The sequence below is a fragment of the Caretta caretta genome, chromosome 1 (genome assembly GCF_965140235.1).
Source record: "Caretta caretta isolate rCarCar2 chromosome 1, rCarCar1.hap1, whole genome shotgun sequence".
NCBI classification, from domain to species: domain Eukaryota; kingdom Metazoa; phylum Chordata; order Testudines; family Cheloniidae; genus Caretta; species Caretta caretta.
Genome location: NC_134206.1, coordinates 165738229 through 165757310, shown reverse-complemented (window position 1 = coordinate 165757310; position 19082 = coordinate 165738229). Strand labels below are relative to the sequence as shown.

Sequence of the window (19082 nt, the reverse complement as noted above, 5' to 3'; positions counted from 1 at the left end):
TTGTCACCCAAGAATGCAGAATCATCACATAACTGTATGCCATCACACGATTTGGCTATTTTCTCTCACAGACCAAATACGGAAAGGGGTGAGGCTGCATCAGTGGAACACCAAAATATGTGTGTGAGAAAGTGCTTGGGGGATAATATCCCGTTTCTAGTGATGTTCTAGTAAAACATTGCCCAAACCAGGCATTGTCTGGCTAACGGAGCCGAGGCAAACGCTGACTTTCAGGTTGGGGTTTATTTATTTATCTGAATTTAGTTCTGGGTTCCGGTCCCCCCGCCAAACCTGCAGACGCAGGTCAGATCCAGGCTTCCTAAGAGCTGGGGTTTCCCTCACATGTCTCTCCGTAAACACGCTCTGCCCTGTGCGTGACTTTACACAGCTGCTCTGTGTGTGTGTGTGTGTGTGTGTGTGCGTGTGCAGCCACCAGCGCACGGAGCCGTGCCGCACCCCCGGCTGCAGCGGCGACCCGCCGTCTTTCTCTCGCGCACGGGAGGCGCAGGGAAGTGCGGGGCCTGGTGCGGCGCGCTGTCTGAGCGCCATGGCGCAGCTCCCACTGGCGGCGGCGGGCCCGGCCGGAGGCGGCGGGCTCGGGCTCCAGGCGGTCACGGCCCCGGATCCCCGGCCTGCGCGGAGGTGAGTAGGGCCGGGCAGGCGGGCAACCGAGCCCCCGCCGCCCATCTACAGGCGTACGCGATCCTGGGGCAGCCCCCGCCCGGGCCGAGCCCGTTTACCGGCCCGGTGGGGGAAGGGGGGGCGCGTTTCATCCCGTGGGGGGGAGGGGCAGCGCGGCCCCGAGCCCGCTAGCGCTCTGTGTCGATTTTGGGGGGGGGGGGGGGTGGACTCGGTGCAGCAACATGGCTGCCGGGGCCCATCCCCCTCCCCAGGCACCTGCGGGGGGAGGGGAACGTCCACGGTCCCCTCCCCCCCACTAGAGAGAGGCTGCGCTCTATGGTTCCCTGTGGGGGCAGAGCGGCTGATTGACGTCCCGTCATGCCTCTGGTTCCACAGAGGGCGACCAATGGCGGGAGGGCATAAAGGGACCGCGTCCGCGGCGGGGGCTGGCCCGTGGCTTCTTGCAGTGGTGCATTGTGGGGTAGTGGAGGACCCGCGTTGCGGATGGAGGGGGAGTCGAGCCGTGGGGCTGTCATGGCGACTAACATCGAGCAGATCTTTCGGTCCTTTGTGGTCAGCAAGTTCCGGGAGATCCAGGAGGAGCAGGAGCAGCAGCAGCAGCTGGGCGGGTAACGAGCCGGCTCGGGGCCGTGGGAGAGGCGAAGTGGGACGGGAGCCTAGTGTGAGCGGAGTCGGGGTGGGGGCGGGGAGAGGTGTCTGGGGGCAGTTGCGGGATGGGGGCAGTGGGTGGGAGGGAGGATGGGGGCGGGGAGGGATAACTAGGGGACAGTTGGAGGGGAGGGGCAGTCTCGGGACGGGGGAGGGGCGGCCGTTGCGGGTCACTCGAACATACGGGGCCTGGCCCGGCGCTCAGCGGCGACATCCGGTTACGGGGCCACCAGGCCGCTGCCCCTCCGGGCGGTCCAGCTTTTCAGTGAAAATAACAAGTTTGGATGGGCTAATTTCGCAATGCTCTGATGCGCCTCACAACACGTGCACGCTGGTGTGTTTTCAGTCTGAAAAAGAGTGCTTGGTGGGATGGGATTTTTTTGGGGGTGGTGGTGGTGGGGGCGGGGAGAGAAGAGGGAAACGAAATTTCTGTGTTGTGAAAAGGCCTGGGATGAAACAGTGAGAAAATATTTTCTTCCCTTTGGCATAGTTCTAGTGGCTAACAAAGTATTTTGTCTAAGAACGCAGTAAGTAAAACAAACCAAAAGATGAATATTTCACTAAAGTGCAAGGCCTCTTCAGGAGGCCAAAATATTCTTTAGAAGGTTTGGCTGTAAGAAATGTGAATACATTACCTTTTAAAAAAATAAAAATAAAGCTCGAAATTACTTGAATTTTGTTAATATTTTTCTTGGTTAGTGGAAAGGTAGAAGGCCAGCAGAATGGTGAAACAATCCCAGCTGAGCAAGCAAACACTTCAGATGACACAGTTACGGGTGCTGGGAGTCTTCAGAATGATCAGATAGTTCAGAAAATAGAGGAAGTACTGTCTGGGGCCCTTGATACAGAGCTACAGTGTAAATCAGGTAAATGAAAATGCTTAAACATTGCAAATATGTTTTTCTTCAAGGGGACACTATAAAGAGTAAATCTAGTCAGTTTTTTGAAAATTAAATAAAAGTTTCCAGTGCCACTCTTGCCATGCACTTCCCTGATACTTTTTAAATGGTTTTATAATATTTTTACAAAGGATTTTGTCTCCCCCTCATAGTGCTGATAAACCTACACAAAATTGGTCTGACAAACATGTATTCTATAAACTCTGAAACTGATTATCCACATAGTGCTGTCAAGTGCACAAATTAAGAGAAAAGTAATCTTCCCCTCTTATTTCTTTGTTATAGTAGTAATCAATTTTATTTGTGACAGTAACAGGATAAAAAAAATCAGAGAATATAATTTTTTTTCTTAGTTGACAAGTGTCTCTTTAAAGATTACTTTTGAAATAAGGCATGTGACAATTCATAAGTATCTTCTTCAAGGCATTGTTGTGCAGTTCTGACTCTGGCAGAACTTACTGAAACTAATGGAAGTTTTGCCTGAGTAAGGTCTATAGGATTACTCCTTACATCGTTTATCAAACTACAAAATTGTATGGCTAGGTATATTAATCAGATAGCAAGGTATGAAATAAAGTAATTCCTTGGTGGTGGTATTAGTGAATAATGTACTTATAATTGGAAAAAAACAGGCATTCAGCTTTCAGTTGCTTCAAATGTAATACACTAAATAAAATGGCTGTATAGACCCTCTGATAACAATGAATCCAGCAAAAACGAGTCCTGCAAGCATTGTCTACATTTGAGTAGTTACAGTGATTTCAATGGGATATTCACATGAATAAAGTTACTTGTGTATGTAAGTGTTGGCAGTATTGGGGTCCTACTTGGTTACAAAAATGCATTTTCATTGTCACGGAAATGAGAGGACGGCTGTGCACTTGGTAAGTATATATTCTAAGTGTTTCCACAGAAGACAATGTAGAACTTTGTGGTTGATCTTTGATGTGAATAATCTCAAAGGCTACATTTGCAATTTTTTCTGATGTTCCTTCTTTCCATAATGTACTATGGCTTTTCTACATTGAGCATTTTCAGAAATCTTCCTTGCAGTTGGTGTAGAACTGGTGTTGGTCGAATAGTACAAGGAACAGGAGGCGCACTAGTGCAAACTGGGCATTCGTGTTTTTAAAACTTGTCTAATTCTTCTCAAAAGAAGACTAGATAATTTGGTAGTAAAAAGACTTGCAACCATTATGTGATAATGCTCCCATCAGTAATAGTAAAGGTGAAGCTACAGCAGTGATTTGGGATTTATTGAAAAAGTTGTGCAGAAAAGGACACTGATGCTATATTATTGATACTCTTCATGGCATTCAAAGGAACATGGATAGAAATACCATTTTTAAAAATTAAAATACTTAGCTAATATAGTCCATAGTGATACAAACACTCGTGTGTAAAGTTACGTGCATGTTTTCTTGATCAGGGACATATGCGTTTTATAGTATGCCCATCATCATAGTATCTGAATGTTTACTTTTTATATCAACTCTTTTATTCCAAGATCACTTTCTCCTTTTAAGTATTGTTTTGAGGATAGAAGTAAATCATAGTCCTGTGATATAGCTTAGGGTTGCTGAGTTGCTGCAACGTACAAAAAATTTTTTTCAGTGCAATCATTTTTTTAAAGGAACCCGGCAGACTAGAATTATATACTGTATTAAAAATGATGTGCTTACTAATAACACTTTAGCGCCCAATTCTGCAAGTATTTACATGCTTACCTCACATGCCATTGGTTTCAGTGGCACTACTCAGTGCATAGTTAAGCACATGTGTAAATCTTTGCAGGATTGAGGCGTACTTAAGTGGGCTTTAAGATGTTTGTATACCTCACTATTTAAGCTTTTTGTGTATTTCTCAAGTTCTCTCAGACTTGGTAATGAAAGCTAGTGAATTTGAATTCAGTTTTATTTTTAGCTTCTGATCATTTTTTTGCTCGTCTTCATGTACAAGCAAATGCTGCAATGTGTGGTTGCAAAATTTTTATTTTATTTTTTTAAGAAACAGTGTTTCAATTGGAATTAATAAATAACCTTGAGAAATTTTCTTAAATGTTTAAGGCTTTTTAAACATACACATTCAATTTTAGGAAAATGTTGACCTGTCACTTAAAAAAATCTTAAAGACATGTATTTTAACAACTAAAGTAAAAGTTTTGTTGAAGTCTTTTTATTGGATCATGCAAATGGCACATTTTCTTTCCAGTTGTGTAATTTTGTAAGGTGTGCTATTTTTTTCAGGAATAGTCTTTGCTGTCTTCCATTCATTATAAGTGTTTTAGCTACTGATCAAAGGTCAGTTGCTATCACATTATCTTGACAGTCTTATTTGTTGTTTTAAGTGTAGAAATCCTAGCAAAAAATTGGCAAGAGGCAGTTTGAAGATTGGTTTAATGTTTTTGAAAGCTAAATTTTTGTTTTTTACCCAAACATTTGAAGCTCCTACTGAGGGAAAATGTAACTCGTGATGTATATCAGGAAAAAAATGTTGACTTCAGGTTGTGTATAACTTTATGTGCACCTGTGCCCAAATACTGGTTTAAAATATTTATATTTGAATGTCTTTTTATAAAATTAGTTTTAAATAAATTTCTCTATTTTTTTTAGGTGTAGAGGAAGATTCAGTGAAAAATAGCTCTCCCTGTACAAAAAGAGGCCCCACTGACGAAGTAGAAGATGAAATTCCAAGAAAAAAGTCAAAAAAGAACAAAAAACACAAAAGCAAGAAGAAGAAGAAGAAAAAGAAGAAGAAAAGGAAGAAAGAAAAAAAACATAAAAAGCAGCTAAAGGAATCAAAATTAAGTGCACAGTATGGAGAGCATGCAGATTTACAACCTGCTTCTCACTCAAAGACAGAAAAATTGGGCTCAAAGTTGATCACACGGCATGGAGGACATGCAGATTCAGATCTTGGTGGTCAAATGCAGCCAGAAGAATTGGGCACAAAATTGAGTGCAGAGTACATGGGACATTCAATTAAAAGACTCACACCTCTTTTGCTATCAGATTCTGAATCATCTGTGGAAAAACTTGGGAGAGAAAAAACTAACTTGGCCTTGACTGATACACACAGTACATTCAATTCAGAAACCAGCAAATTGGATACCCAGGAAGAAAATACTAGTACAATGAAAATTCAAGAGCAAGCTAATGTAAAATTATTGGTGAATAAGACTCATGAAAGTATATATCATATAGCTTTTAATATGAATGCAAAGGATGAACCTTTACCAGTTAAAGACACTGAAAATGGTACTGTGTCTACCAACAGAACTGGAGTTGCTGGTAAATCTGAAATTGAAAAGGATTTGGAAGCTGCTCCAGCCTCTGAGATAACTGAAGAACTAAAAGATTCAGAAGCTACTCTGGAATCGATGGGCATGGTGGAGGCAACCTTAGAATCTGAGACCATGGCAAAGATTAAATGTTCAGAAGCAATTCTAAAATCTCTGACTATGACTTCAGAGGGTTTGGATGCCCCTCTAGAATCCGTAGCCATAGCGGAGCTGAAAGCAACTGGAGAATCTGTGGCTATGACAAATGATTTGGTAGTAACTCCAACATCTGAAGTTATAATGGAGATGAAAGCTTTGGAAGAAACCGCAGGATCTGTTGTCTTGACAGATATGAAAGGTTTGGAAACAACTCTAGAAACTGTGGGTGTGGCTGAGGCAAAAAGTTTGGAAGGAGGTCTAGAATTTGTGACTGTGCCAGATGATTTAGTAGCGACTTCAAAATCTGTGGCCGAGGCAGAGGTGAATGATTTGGAAGCAACTCCAAAATCTGTGTCTGTGGTGAAGGTGAAAGGTTCAGAAGCTGCTCTAGAACCTGTGGCCATGCAGGAGGCAAAAGATTTGGAAAGAACCCTAGAATCTGTTGCCCTGGGGAAAGGTTCACAAACAACCCTAGAACCTGTTGGGAATGCGAAAGATTTGGAAGCAGCTCTAAAACTTGTGGTGGAGATGAAAGGTTTGGAAGTAACTCCAGAATCTCTGCACATGGAGGAGGTGAAAGGTGCAGAAGGAGCCCTAGAATCTGTGGCTATGGCAATAGATTTGGAAGGAACCCTCAAACTTGCTCCTGTGGGAGAGGCAAAAGATTCAGATGCAGCATCACTGTCTCCGCAAATGGAAGATATGAAAGATTCAAAAGGATTCCTAGAATCTGTAGCCGTGACAAAAGGTCCAGAAACAATCCTAGACCCCGTAGGGGTGGCAGAAGGTCTAGAAACAATCCTAGAACCTGCAGAGGTGGCAGAGGAGAAAAATTTGGAAGGAATTCCAGAATCTCTGCACATACAGGATATGGAAGATTTGGAAGCATCCTTAGAACCTGTAGTCATGAGAACAGGTCTGGAAGTGGCTCTAGAACATGTGGCTGTGGTGAAAGGTGTAGAAGCAACTCCACTTTCTATGCAAATGGAAGAAGTGAAAGATTTGGAAGGAGCCCTAGTAGAATCTGTGGCAGTGACAAAAGGTTCAGAAGCAGCCCTAGAACATGTTGTTGTCTTGGCAGAGAAGAAAGGTATGGAACCAACTTCGCTATCTCTGCAAATGGAAGATGTGAAAGATTCAGAAGGAGCCCTAGAATCTATTGTCATGGAAGAAGGCTCAGAAGCAACCCAGGGACCAGTGACAGAGGCAAAAGACTTGGAAGCAATCCTAAAATCTGTTTCGGAGGTGAGAGGTTCAGAACCAGCACCACTGTCTCTGCAGATGGAAGATGTGAAAGGTTCAGAAGGAGGTGTAAAATCTTTGGCCGTGGCAAAAGGTTCAAAACCAACCCTGAAAGCTGTGGCTGTGGGGGAGGGAAGAGGTTCAGAAGCAACTCTGCTGTCTCTGGAAGTGGAGAATGTGAAAGATGATGAGGAAGCCTTAGAATCTGTGGCCCGGGCAATAGATTCAGAACCAACCTTAGAACCTGTGGCCATTGTAGAGGCTAAAGGTCTGGAAGCAGTTCTGTCTCTGCAAATGGAGAATGTGAAAGATTCAGAAGGAGCCCTAGAATCTGTGGCCATGGCAAAAGATTTAGAGGCACCTCCAGAACCTGTGGCAGAGGTGAAAGATTCGGAAGCAATGCTTCAGTCTCTGCAAATGGAAGATGTGAAAGAATTAGAAGGAACCCTAGAATCTGTTGTGGTGACAAAAAGTTTGGAAGCAACCCTAGGGCCTGTGGCGGAGGAGAAAGGTGCAGAAACACCTCCACTATCTCTGCAAATAGAAGATGTGACAGAATCAGAAGGAGTTCTAGAATCTATGTCTGTGGTGAAGTTGAAGGCTTTGGAAGCAGCCTTTGAGTCGGTAGTCATGGTAGAGGTGAAGGATTTAAATAAACCTGTACAAGCTGAGTCTGAGGTCACAGCTCAGTTTAAAGATTTGGAAGCAATTCCCAAATTTCTGTGCATGGAGGGAGATTTGGTAATAACTCCAGAATCTGAGATAACATCAGAAGTGAAAAACTTGGAAATAATTGGACAATCCGAATTGCTGGCAGAAGTGAAAGATTTGGAAACCACCCCAGAATCTGAGGCAGTGGCAGAGTCAAAGGATTCAGAAACAACTACAGAATCTCAGGTGGTGATGGAAGTGAAAGATTTGGAAACCATTCCACGATCCCAAGTCATGACAGAAGTAAGTGACTTGAAAATATCTCCACGTACTGAGGTGGAGGTGATGAAAGGTTTTGAAACAGCTACAAAGTCTGATGCCACTATAATGGAGGTGGAAGATTCTGAATCAACTCTGGAATCTAGGGCAGTAGTTAAGGTGAAAGATCCGGAAGCCACACCGGAATCTGAGGCAATAACAGGCATAAAATATTCTAAAAAAATTCTAGAATCTGAGGCCACCGCAGAGTTGAAACATTCAGAAGCTAGTCCAGAATCTTTACAGTCGACAGACTTGAAAGATTCTGGAAAAACTCCAGAACCTGAGGTGATTCTGCAAATGAAAGATTCAAAAACAACTAAAAAATCTGAGCCCATCGCTCTGGTGAAAGATTCTGAAGCTAGTAGAGAATTGCTACATATAGTGGTAAAAAATGTGCAATCAACTCCAGAATCTGAGACTGTGGCAGTCGTGAAAGATTTGAAGGAAACTCTAGAGTGTGAGATGGTGGTGGCAAAAGATTTGGAAACAACCCTAAAATCTGAAGCAATCATGGATGTAAAGCATTCTAAAGCTGCTCCAGAATCTTTGTATAAAGCAAAGGTAAAGGATTCAGAAGCAGTCCCAGAATCTCTCTACTCATCGAAGGTGAAAGTTGCTGAATTAGCTCTAGAATTGGAGGCAGCAGCAAAGGTGAAGGATTTGAAAGAAACCCTAGAATCTAAGGTCATGGTAGACGTGAAAGATTTGGAAGCTGCTTCAGAATCTGTGATCAGGATGAAGGTAAAAGATTTGGAAGAAATTCCAGAACATTGGCAACCAGTGGATGTGAAAGTTTTGGAAGCATCTCCGGAATCTGAGAAAACAGTGGAAGTAAAATATTCAGAAGCAACTCCAGAAACTCAGGTGTTGACAGAGACGAAAGATTTGGAAGAAACTCTGGAATCTCTGTACACTGCAGAGGTGGAGGCGTTGGAAAAAATTACAGAATCTATGCCAATGGTAGAGGTGAAAGAATCTGAGGCTGTGATGGATCTGAAATTCGCAGCAACAACTCTAAAATCTGAGAAAACAGTGGAGGTGAAAATTTTGGAAGATACTCCAGAATTCTTGACAGTGGAAAAGATAAATTCAAAAGCGTGTCTCGAATTTCTGCACTCTGAGGAAATGAAAGATTTAGAAGCAGATGTAGAAGCTGAGGCTTCAACGGATCTGAAGGATATGGAAGGAACTTTGGGCACTGCACAGGTGAAATATTCAGAAGCAGTTTTGAAATCTGTGGGCATAGCAGAGAGAAAACATTTGGGAACAACTGTAGAAAATCCTAATGCAGTGCTAGATTTGGAACCGGTTTCAGACTCTCAGCATACTGTGGATCTGAAATTTCCAGAAACTCCTCAGATTCCTGAGTTAAAAGTGGAGGTGAAAGATTCTGAAGCAGCTCTAGAATCTGAGACTATTACAGAGGCAAATGACTTGCAAGCTACTCCAGAGTCTGTGGCCACAGTGGAGGTGAAAAATTTGAAAGCAGTTCCAGATTCTCTTCACGCAGTACACATGAATAATTTGGAAGCAACTCCGGAATTGGTGGCAGCTGCAGAGATGAAAGATTTGGACGCAGTTCCTGAATCTGTGGTGGTGCTGGCAGAGGTGAAAGATTTGGAAGTAGTTTCAGATTCTCTGCATACTGTAGGTGTGAAAGATTTGGAAACAGCTCCAGAATCTGTGGCGATAGTAGCAGAGGTGAAGGATTTACAAGCAGCTCCAGAATCGGCAGCAGTGGTGAAAGATTTGGAAGCAGCTCCAGAATATGTGGTGATGCTGGCAGAGGTGAAAGATTCAGAAGTAGTTCCAGTTTCTCTGCATACCATAGATGTGAAAGATTTTGAAACAACTCCAGAATCTGTGGTAGTGGCTGAAGAGGTGAAAGATTTGGAAGGAGCTCCAGAATCTGTTGTGACAGCAGCAAAATTTAAATACTCAGAAACAACTCCAGAATCTGTGGTGGTGACTGCAGAAATGAAAGATTTGGAAGCAGCTCTGAAATCTGTGGTGGTGGCAGAGGTGAAGGATTTGAGAGCAGCTCCAGAATCTTTGGCAGCAGAGGTGACAGATTTGGAAGCAGTGCTAGATATTCTGCGTCCTGTAGATGTGAAAGATTCTGAAACAGCTCCAGAATCTGTGGTGGTGGCTGAAGAGATCAAAGATTTGGAAGCAGTGCCAGATGTTCTGCATACTGTAGATGTGAAAGATTCTGAAACAAGTACAGAATCTCTGCTGGTGTCTTCAGAGGTGAAAGATTCAGAAACTGCTCCAGAATCTGTTGTTACAATGGCAGAATTGAAATATTCAGAAACAAGTCCAGAATCTGTGGTGGCTACTGCAGAAGTGAAAGATTTAGAAGCAGTTCTGGAATCTGTGGCAGAGATGAAGGATTTGGAGTCTGCTCCAGATGCTGTGGTGGCGGCGGCAGAGGTGAAAGATTTGAAAGCATCTCCAGAATCTTTGGCAGCAGAAGTGACAGATTTGGAAGCAGCTCCAGATTTTCTGTGTATTGTAGATGTGAAAGATTCTGGAACAATTACAGAATCTGTGATAGCGACTGAAGAGGTGACAGATTTGGAAGCAGCTCCAGATTTCCTGTGTACTGTAGATGTGAAAGATTCTGAAAGAACTCCACAATCTGTGGTAGTGGCTGCAGAGATGAAGGATTCTGAAACAGTTCCAGAATTGGTGGCAGAGGTAAAATACTCAGAAACAAGTCCGGAATATGTGGTAGTGGCAGCAGAGGTGACAGATTTGGAAGCAGCACCAGAATCTATGGTGACAGTGACAGAGGTGAAAGATTTGCAAGCTGTTCCCGTTTCTCTGGTGTTGGTGGCAGATGTAGAAGATTCAGAAGGAGCTAGTGAGTCTCTGCATGCTGTAGATATGAATGATTCAGAAGCAGCTCCAAAATCTGTGGGGTTGGCTGCAGAGATGAAAGATTTGGAAGAAGCTCCAGAATCTGTGGTGGCCATGGCAGAGGTGAAAAATATGGAAGCACCTCCAGGTTCTTGGTATACAGCATATGTTAAAGATACAGAAACAACTCAGGAATCTGTGGCAGTGACAGCAGATGTGAATGATTTGGAAGCAACTCCAGCATTTAGGGTGGTGGCTGCAGAGGCGAAAGATTCAGAAGCAGCTTCGGAATCTGTGGTGGTAGCGGCAGAGGGGAAGGATTTGCAAGCTGCTCCAGATTCTCTGGTGGTGGAGACAGAGATAGAAGATTCAGAAGCAGTGAGTGTTTCTCTGCATACTTTAGATGTGAATGATTTAGAAGCAACTCGAGAATCCGTGGAGGCTACGGCAGAGATGAAAAATTTGGAGGCAGCTCCAGATTCTCTGTATACGTTGTACGTTAAAGATTCAGAAACAACTCAAGAATCTGGGGGAGTGAGAGCAGAGGTGAATGATTTGGAAGCAACTCCAGCCTTTGGGGCAGTGGCAGCAGCGGCAAAAGATTTGGGAGCTCCTCCAGAATTGGTGGCGGCTGTGGCAGCGGTGGAAGTTTCAGGAGCACCTCCAGAATTGGCGGCGGCTGTGGCAGAGGCAAAAGATTCCAGAGTGGCTCCAGGATCTGTGACTGTAGTGAAGGAAAGCGATGAAGATCTTTTTAAAAAAAAGAAAGCATATGAAAAAAGTAACAAGAGTAGTGATAAAAATAAACAAGATGCAAAGAAATTAAAAAGGAGTAAATCTAAATCTCTTTCACGATCCAGGAAGCGGAAAAAGAAGTCTAGGTCACGTTCTGTCTCTAAACATTTGAAATGTAAAAGAGCAAGGTCTAGGAGCAGAAACTACTCAGATTCCAGAAAGAAACGTTCCACATCTTACGACAAGTCTAGATCCAGATCTGTTGAAAAAGGAAGGGGCAAAGACTCTTCCTGGAGGTCCAGACGCAGGCGCTCCAGGTCCTCTGATGGTCTCAAGTCAAGATCCAGATCCATTGATAAAAGGGAAGGCAAAGACTCTTCCTGGAGGTCCAGACGTAGGCGCTCCAGGTCCTCTGATCATCTCAAGTCTAAATCCAGATCTGTTGAAAAAAGAGAGGGCAAAGATTCTTCACGGAAGTCTAGACGCAGACGCTCTAAGTCATCTGATCGTTTCAAGTCTAGATCCCGATCTGTTGAAAAAAGAGAGCGCAAAGACTCTTCACGGCGGTCTAGACGCAGACGCTCCAAGTCCTTGGATCGTCTCAAGTCTAGATCCAGATCCAGGTCTGTTGGAAAAAAAGGGCACAAAAGCTCTTCATGGAGGTCCAGACGCAGACGCTCCAAGTCCTCTGATCGTCTCAAATCTAGATCCAGATCTGTTGAAAAAAGAGAGCGCAAAGACTCTTCACGGAGGTCTAGACGCAGACGCTCCAAGTCCTCTGATCGTCTCAAGTCCAGATCCAGATCTTTTGAAAAAAAGGGTGGCAAAGAATCTTCCTGGAGATCCAGACGCAGACGCTCCAAGTCCTCTGATCGTTTCAAGTCCAGATCCAGATCTTTTGAAAAAAGAGGTGGCAAAGAATCTTCCTGGAGGTCCAGACGCAGACGTTCCAAGTCCTCTGATCGTCTCAAATCAAAATCCAGATCCAGATCTTTTGAAAAAAGGGGTGGCAAAGCATCTTCCTGGAGATCTAGACGCAGACGCTCTAAGTCTTCTGATCGTCTCAAATCAAAATCCAGATCCAGATCTGTTGAAAAAAGAAGTGGCAAAGGGTCTTCGTGGAGGTCCAGACGCAGACGCTCCAAATCATCTGATCGTCTCAAGTCAAGATCGATATCTGTTGAAAAAAGAGGGGGCAGGGACTCTTCATGGAGGTCTAAACGTAGACGCTCCAAGTCCTCGGATCGTCTCAAATCTAGATCGAGATCTGTTGAAAAAAGAGGCGGCAGAGACTCTTCACGGAGGTCTAAACGTAGACGCTCCAAATCCACTGATCATCACAGGTCTAGATCCAAATCTGTTGAAAAAATAGGTAGTAAAGAGTCTTCACGGAGGTCTAAACGTAGACGTTCCAAGTCCTCTGATCGTCTCAAATCTAGATCCAAATCTATTGAAAAACTGGGAAGCAAAGAGTCTTCATGGAGGTCCAGACGCAGATGCTCGAAATCCTTTGATGATCTAAAGTCTAGATCTAGATCCAAATCTGTTGAAAAAGAGAGTAAGGAATCTTCATGGAGATCTAGAAGTAAACGCTCCAAGTCCTTTGAACGTCACAAATTGAGATCTAAATCTGTTGAAAAAATAGAGGGAAAAGATTCTTCACAGAGATCTCGAAAGAGCCACTCCAAGTCTTCTGAACGTCACAAGTCCAGTTCCAAATCTGTTGAAGAAATAGAGGCTCAGGAGCCTTCACAGAGGTCTCGAAGTAGCCGCTCGAAGTCTTTTGAACGTCACACATCTGGATCCAAATCTGTCGAAGAAATAGAGGGAAAAGAATCTTCATTGAGGTCTCGAAGTAGCCGCTCTAAGTCTTCTGAACGTAACAAATCCAGATCCAAACCTGTTGAAGAAATAGAGGCTCAGGAGCCTTCACAGAGGTCTCGAAGTAGCCGCTCGAAGTCTTTTGAACGTCACACATCTGGATCCAAATCTGTCGAAGAAATAGAGGGAAAAGAATCTTCACCGAGGTCTCGAAGTAGCCGCTCCAAGTCTTCTGAACATAACAAATCCAAATCTGTTGAAGAAATAGAGGCTCAGGAGCCTTCACAGAGGTCTCAAAGTAGCTGCTCCAAGTCTTCTGAATGTCACACGTATAGATCTAAATCTGTTGAAGAAATAGTGGTTCAGGAGCCTTCAAAGAGGTTTCGAAGTAGCCGCTCCAAGTCCTTGGAACATCACATGTCTAGATCCAAATCAGTTGAAGAAATAGAGGGCAAAGAATTTTCACAGAGGTCTCGAAGTAGCCGGTCCAAGTCTTCTGAACGTCACGAGTCCAGATCCAAATCTGTTGAACAAGTGGAGGTGCCGAAGCCTTCAGGGATGTCTCGAAGTAGCCGTTCCAAGTCTTTTGAACATCTCCACTGCAGATCCAAATCTGTTGCAGGAATAGAGATGCAGAAGCTTTCACAAAGCTTTCAAAGTAGCCTCTCCAAGTCTTCTGAATGTGTCACATCTGAATCCAAATCTGTTCAAGAAATAGAGGCTCAGGAGCCTGCAGAGAGGTCTCGAAGCAGCTGCTCCAAGTCTCCTGAACTTCAAAAGTCTAGATCCAAATCTGTTGAAAAAATAGAGGGCAAAGATTCTTCACAGAGGTCTCGAAGTAGCCGCTCCAGATCTTCTGAGCGTCACAGGTCTAGATCCAAATCTGTTGAAAAAATAGAGGGCAAAGATTCTTCACAGAGATCTCGAAGTAGCCGCTCCAGGTCTTCTGAACGTCCCAGATCTAGATCCAAATCTGTTGAAGAAATAGAGGTTGAGGAGCCTTCACAGAGGTCTCGAGGTAGCCGTTCCAGATCTTCTGAACGTCACAAGTCCAGATCCAAATCTGTTGAGGAAATAGAGGTGGAGGAGCCTTCACAGAGGTCTCGAAGTAGCCGCTCCAGATCTTCTGAACGTCACAAGTCCAGATCCAAATCTGTTGAGGAAATAGAGGTGGAGGAGCCTTCACAGAGGTCTCGAAGTAGCCGCTCCAGATCTTCTGAACGTCACAAGTCCAGATCCAAATCTGTTGAGGAAATAGAGGTGGAGGAGCCTCCACAGAGGTCTCGAAGTAGCCGCTCCAAGTCTTCTGAAAGACACAAGTCTAGATCCAAATCTGTTGAGGAAATAGAGGTTGAGGAGCCTTCACAGAGGTCTCGAAGTAGCCGCTCCAAGTCTTCTGAAAGACACAAGTCTAGATCCAAATCTGTTGAGGAAATAGAGGTTGAGGAGCCTTCACAGAGGTCTCGAAGTAGCCGCTCCAGATCTTCTGAACGTCACACATCTAGATCCAAATCTGTTGAAAAAATAGAGGGAAAAGATTCTTCACAGAGATCTCGAAAGAGCCGCTCCAAGTCTTCTGAACGTCACAAGTCCAGATCCAAATCTGTTGAAAAAATAGAAGCCAAAGATTCTTCACAGAGATCTCGCAGGAGCCGCTCCAAGTCTTCTGAACGTCACAAGTCCAGATCCAAATCTGTTGAGGAAATACAGGTTCAGGAGCCTTCACAGAGGTCTCGAAGTAGCCGCTCCAAGTCTTCTGAACGTCACAAGTCCAGATCCAAATCTGTTGAGGAAATACAGGTTCAGGAGCCTTCACAGAGGTCTCGAAGTAGCCGCTCCAGATCTTCTGAACGTCACACGTCTAGATCCAAATCTGTTGAAAAAATAGAGGGAAAAGATTCTTCACAGAGATCTCGAAGTAGCCGCTCCAAGTCTTCTGAACGTCACAAATCTAGATCCAAATCTGTTGAGGAAATAGAGGTTGAGGAGCCTTCACAGAGGTCTCGAAGTAGCCGCTCCAGATCTTCTGAACGTCACACGTCTAGATCCAAATCTGTTGAAAAAATAGAGGGAAAAGATTCTTCACAGAGATCTCGAAAGAGCCGCTCCAAGTCTTCTGAACGTCACAAGTCCAGATCCAAATCTGTTGAAAAAATAGAAGCCAAAGATTCTTCACAGAGATCTCGAAGGAGCCGCTCCAAGTCTTCTGAACGTCACAAATCTAGATCCAATTCTGTTGAGGAAATAGAAATGGAGGAGCCTTCACAGAGGTCTCGAAGTAGCCGCTCCAAGTCTTCTGAACGTCACAAGTCCAGATCCAAATCTGTTGAGGAAATACAGGTTCAGGAGCGTTCACAGAGGTCTCGAAGTAGCCGCTCCAGATCTTCTGAACGTCACACGTCTAGATCCAAATCTGTTGAAAAAATAGAGGGAAAAGATTCTTCACAGAGATCTCGAAGTAGCCGCTCCAAATCTTCTGAACGTCACAAATCTAGATCCAATTCTGTTGAAGAAATAGAGGTTGAGGAGCCTTCACAGAGGTCTCGAAGAAGCCGCTCCAAGTCTTCTGAAAGACGCAAGTCCAGATCCAAATCTGTTGAGGAAATAGTGGTTGAGCCTTCAGAGAGGTCTCGGAGCCGCTCCAAGTCTTCTGAACGTCACATGTCTAGATCGAAATCTGTTGAAAAAATAGAGGGAAAAGATTCTTCTTTGAGGTCTCGAAGTAGCCGCTCCAAGTCTTCTGAACGTCACAAATCTAGATCCAATTCTGTTGAAGAAATAGAGGTTGAGGAGCCTTCACAGAGGTCTCGAAGTAGCCGCTCCAAGTCTTCTGAAAGATACAAGTCCAGATCCAAATCTGTTGAGGAAATAGTGGTTGAGGAGCCTTCACAGAGATCTCGAAGTAGCCGCTCCAAGTCTTCTGAACGTCACGAGTCCAGATCCAATTCTGTTGAAGAAATAGAGGTTGAGGAGCCTTCACAGAGGTCTCGAAGAAGCCGCTCCAAGTCTTCTGAAAGACACAAGTCCAGATCCAAATCTGTTGAGGAAATAGTGGTTGAGGAGCCTTCAGAGAGGTCTCGGAGCCGCTCCAAGTCTTCTGAACGTCACACGTCTAGATCGAAATCTGTTGAAAAAATAGAGGGAAAAGATTCTTCTCTGAGGTCTCGAAGTAGCCGCTCCAAGTCTTCTGAACGTCACAAATCTAGATCCAATTCTGTTGAAGAAATAGAGGTTGAGGAGCCTTCACAGAGGTCTCGAAGTAGCCGCTCCAAGTCTTCTGAACGTCACAAGTCCAGATCCAAATCTGTTGAAGAAATGGAGGTTCAGGAGTCTTCACAGAGGTCTCGAAGTAGCCGCTCCAAGTCTTCTGAACGTCACGAGTCCAGATCCAAATCTGTTGAAGAAATGGAGGTTCAGGAGTCTTCACAGAGGTCTCGAAGTAGCCGGTCCAAGTCTTCTGAACGTCATGAGTCCAGATCCAAATCTGTTGAAAAAATGGAGGTTCAGGAGTCTTCACAGAGGTCTCGAAGTAGCCGGTCCAAGTCTTCTGAACGTCACGAGTCCAGATCCAAATCTGTTGAAGAAATAGAGATTCAGGAGCCTTCACAAAGGTCTCGGAGTAGCGGCTCCAAGTCTCCTGAACTTCAGCACTCTAGATCCAAATCTGTTGAAAAAATTGAGGGCAAAGATTCTTCTCTGAGGTCTCGAAGTAGCCGCTCCAAGTCTCCTGAACTTCAACACTCTAGATCCAAATCTGTTGAAAAAATTGAGGGCAAAGATTCTTCTCTGAGGTCTCGGAGTAGCCGCTCCAAGTCTCCTGAACTTCAAAAGTCTAGATCCAAATCTGTTGAAAAAATTGAGGGCAAAGTTTCTTCACGGAAGTCTCGGAGTAGCCGCTCCAAGTCTCCTGAACTTCAAAAGTCTAGATCCAAATCCGTTGAAAAAATAAAGGGGAAAGTGTCTTCACAGAGGTCTCGGAGTAGCCGCTCCAAGTCTCCTGAACTTCAGAAGTCTAGATCGAAATCTGTTGAAAAAATAAAGGGCAAAGTGTCTTCACAAAGGTCTAGAAGAAAACGCTCCAAGTCTTCTGAACGTCACAAATCTAGATCCAAATCAGTTGAAAAAGTAGAGGGGAAAGAGTCTTCACAGAGGTCTAGAAGTAAGCGCTCTAAATCCTCTGAGCGCAAATCACAAAAACATGATAGCGAATTGCGGTCTAGACGAAATCGGTCTCGGTCAGTAACACGTAAAAGACTCTCAAAATCTAAATCTAATCATCGGTCTCGGACACGCTCCCTGTCACGTTCAAGACACAGGAGGAGGACTCGGTCAAGATCAGTGTCAAAAAGGAGACGGTCTTTATCAAGAGAGAGACACAAAAGATCTCAAAGGAACAGATCAAGGTCTGCTGATCGACGAAGGAGGAGATCAAACTCAAGGGATCACCGAATAGTGCTCAGGTTACGGACCAGAAGTCGAACACCTATTCGACGAAAACGGTCTAGGTCAGTGGGAAGAAGACGAAGCTCTAGCAAATCACCAGTTCGACTAAGGAGATCAAGATCACCTGGGAGAAGAAGATGCTATAGCAGATCACCTGATCGTCAAAGAAGGTCCAGGTCATCTGATAAGTTTTCAAGCAGATCACCTAAACGTCTTACAGATTTAGGTAAGTAATGCTCTTTTCGTCAATCATTTTCATGGCTGCGTAGTGTTGACCTATGTAAACTTCATCCTACCTCTGATAAAGATAATACAGTGCAACCTTAGCATTCATCAGGAATCTCTTCGAAGTAATTTTAAGCAATTGTTTAATTTTAATAGACTTTCTGTTGGCATTGAGTATGCACTTATAGGGGATTCAAGTGTGTAGTCTGATTGAAAATGCAGCAGAAAAATGTAAAGGGTACAGGATTTTACAGGTTATTCCACATAGGCAGACCCATGATGAACCCTGGGGTTATGAGTCTATGCAGGTGCACAAGGATTTGCCCACACACATTGTAATCATAGGATCAAGGCCTTAATGTTTTTATTAAGATGCAGTGATTCATCAGATTTGTTTTTTTTCCAAGAGCATATAGCACATTATTTAAGAAAGTGGAAAACAAAATATACATGTGGGAGTCCTCTACGGTCAACATAATGTTTCTTTGCCAGTCATATTAATTCTCTTACCTCATTCACAGCTTCTGTGTTGCTGTTCAAAACTACTTCCTACTTATATGAAAACAGGCAGGACTGAGCAAGTAATCTGGTTAACAAAGGATGTGAGCTAGAGGATTCATGTGATGCACTCCAAATTTCCATGGGGGTTGAGGAGGAAAAATCTAGTAACTATCCCTTGCTTACTCCCCTTAGGAGCTGAGCTTGCCTGTATTGAGACTAGTTCTTTTAAGGTAGAACCCTTTAAGGATGCTGGGCTGAAATTTCTGAGTATATTGAATAGATCTACTCACTTTGCCACCATGTATAGGTTGTCAGGGTCCCTATATTCTATTCTGTATCACATAGTAAGGTGGCGATATATGGCTACAACTAGCTGGTTTCCAAGTTGTTAAGCAGCAATCCATTATGTTAACTACACGTTTCCACATAAGACTGGCGACTGAGGCAGCCTTAGTCAGAGGCAAGACTCAAGACACCTGGGATGTTATTCCAGATGCTGGAAAGCTGTAGTATGGAAGTTCATTGCTCCTCATTGATTGCTGCCTGCATCAGGAATGACTTCCAGATCAAGATGTGGAAGACGACTTACCTAGAAATGTGAGGAACTTAAAACTCTTTATTGAGGGCATGACCATAACCTAACATCACATATA

The 19082-nt window shown here is 44.0% G+C and overlaps 1 protein-coding gene across 5 annotated transcripts in view; it reads left to right on the top strand.

The window, feature by feature from the left end:
* The first annotated feature begins 323 nt into the window (after window positions 1-323).
* SON (SON DNA and RNA binding protein) overlaps window positions 324-19082 on the top strand; it is a 61537-nt gene continuing 42778 nt past the window's right edge. For 3 of the 5 annotated variants that reach the window (XR_012670213.1, XR_012670214.1, XM_075133008.1), the window contains exons 1-3: window positions 1052-1250; window positions 1990-2156; window positions 4802-17929. Coding sequence is in view for 3 of the 5 variants with exons in the window: in XM_075133008.1 (XP_074989109.1) it covers window positions 1126-1250; window positions 1990-2156; window positions 4802-17929 (13420 nt within the window). In the remaining 2 variants the exon portion in view is untranslated. Of the gene's footprint in view, window positions 643-1051; window positions 1251-1989; window positions 2157-4801; window positions 17930-19082 lie in introns of those variants that run through there. The other 2 variants (XM_075133007.1, XM_048867776.2) reach the window with 2 other exon arrangements.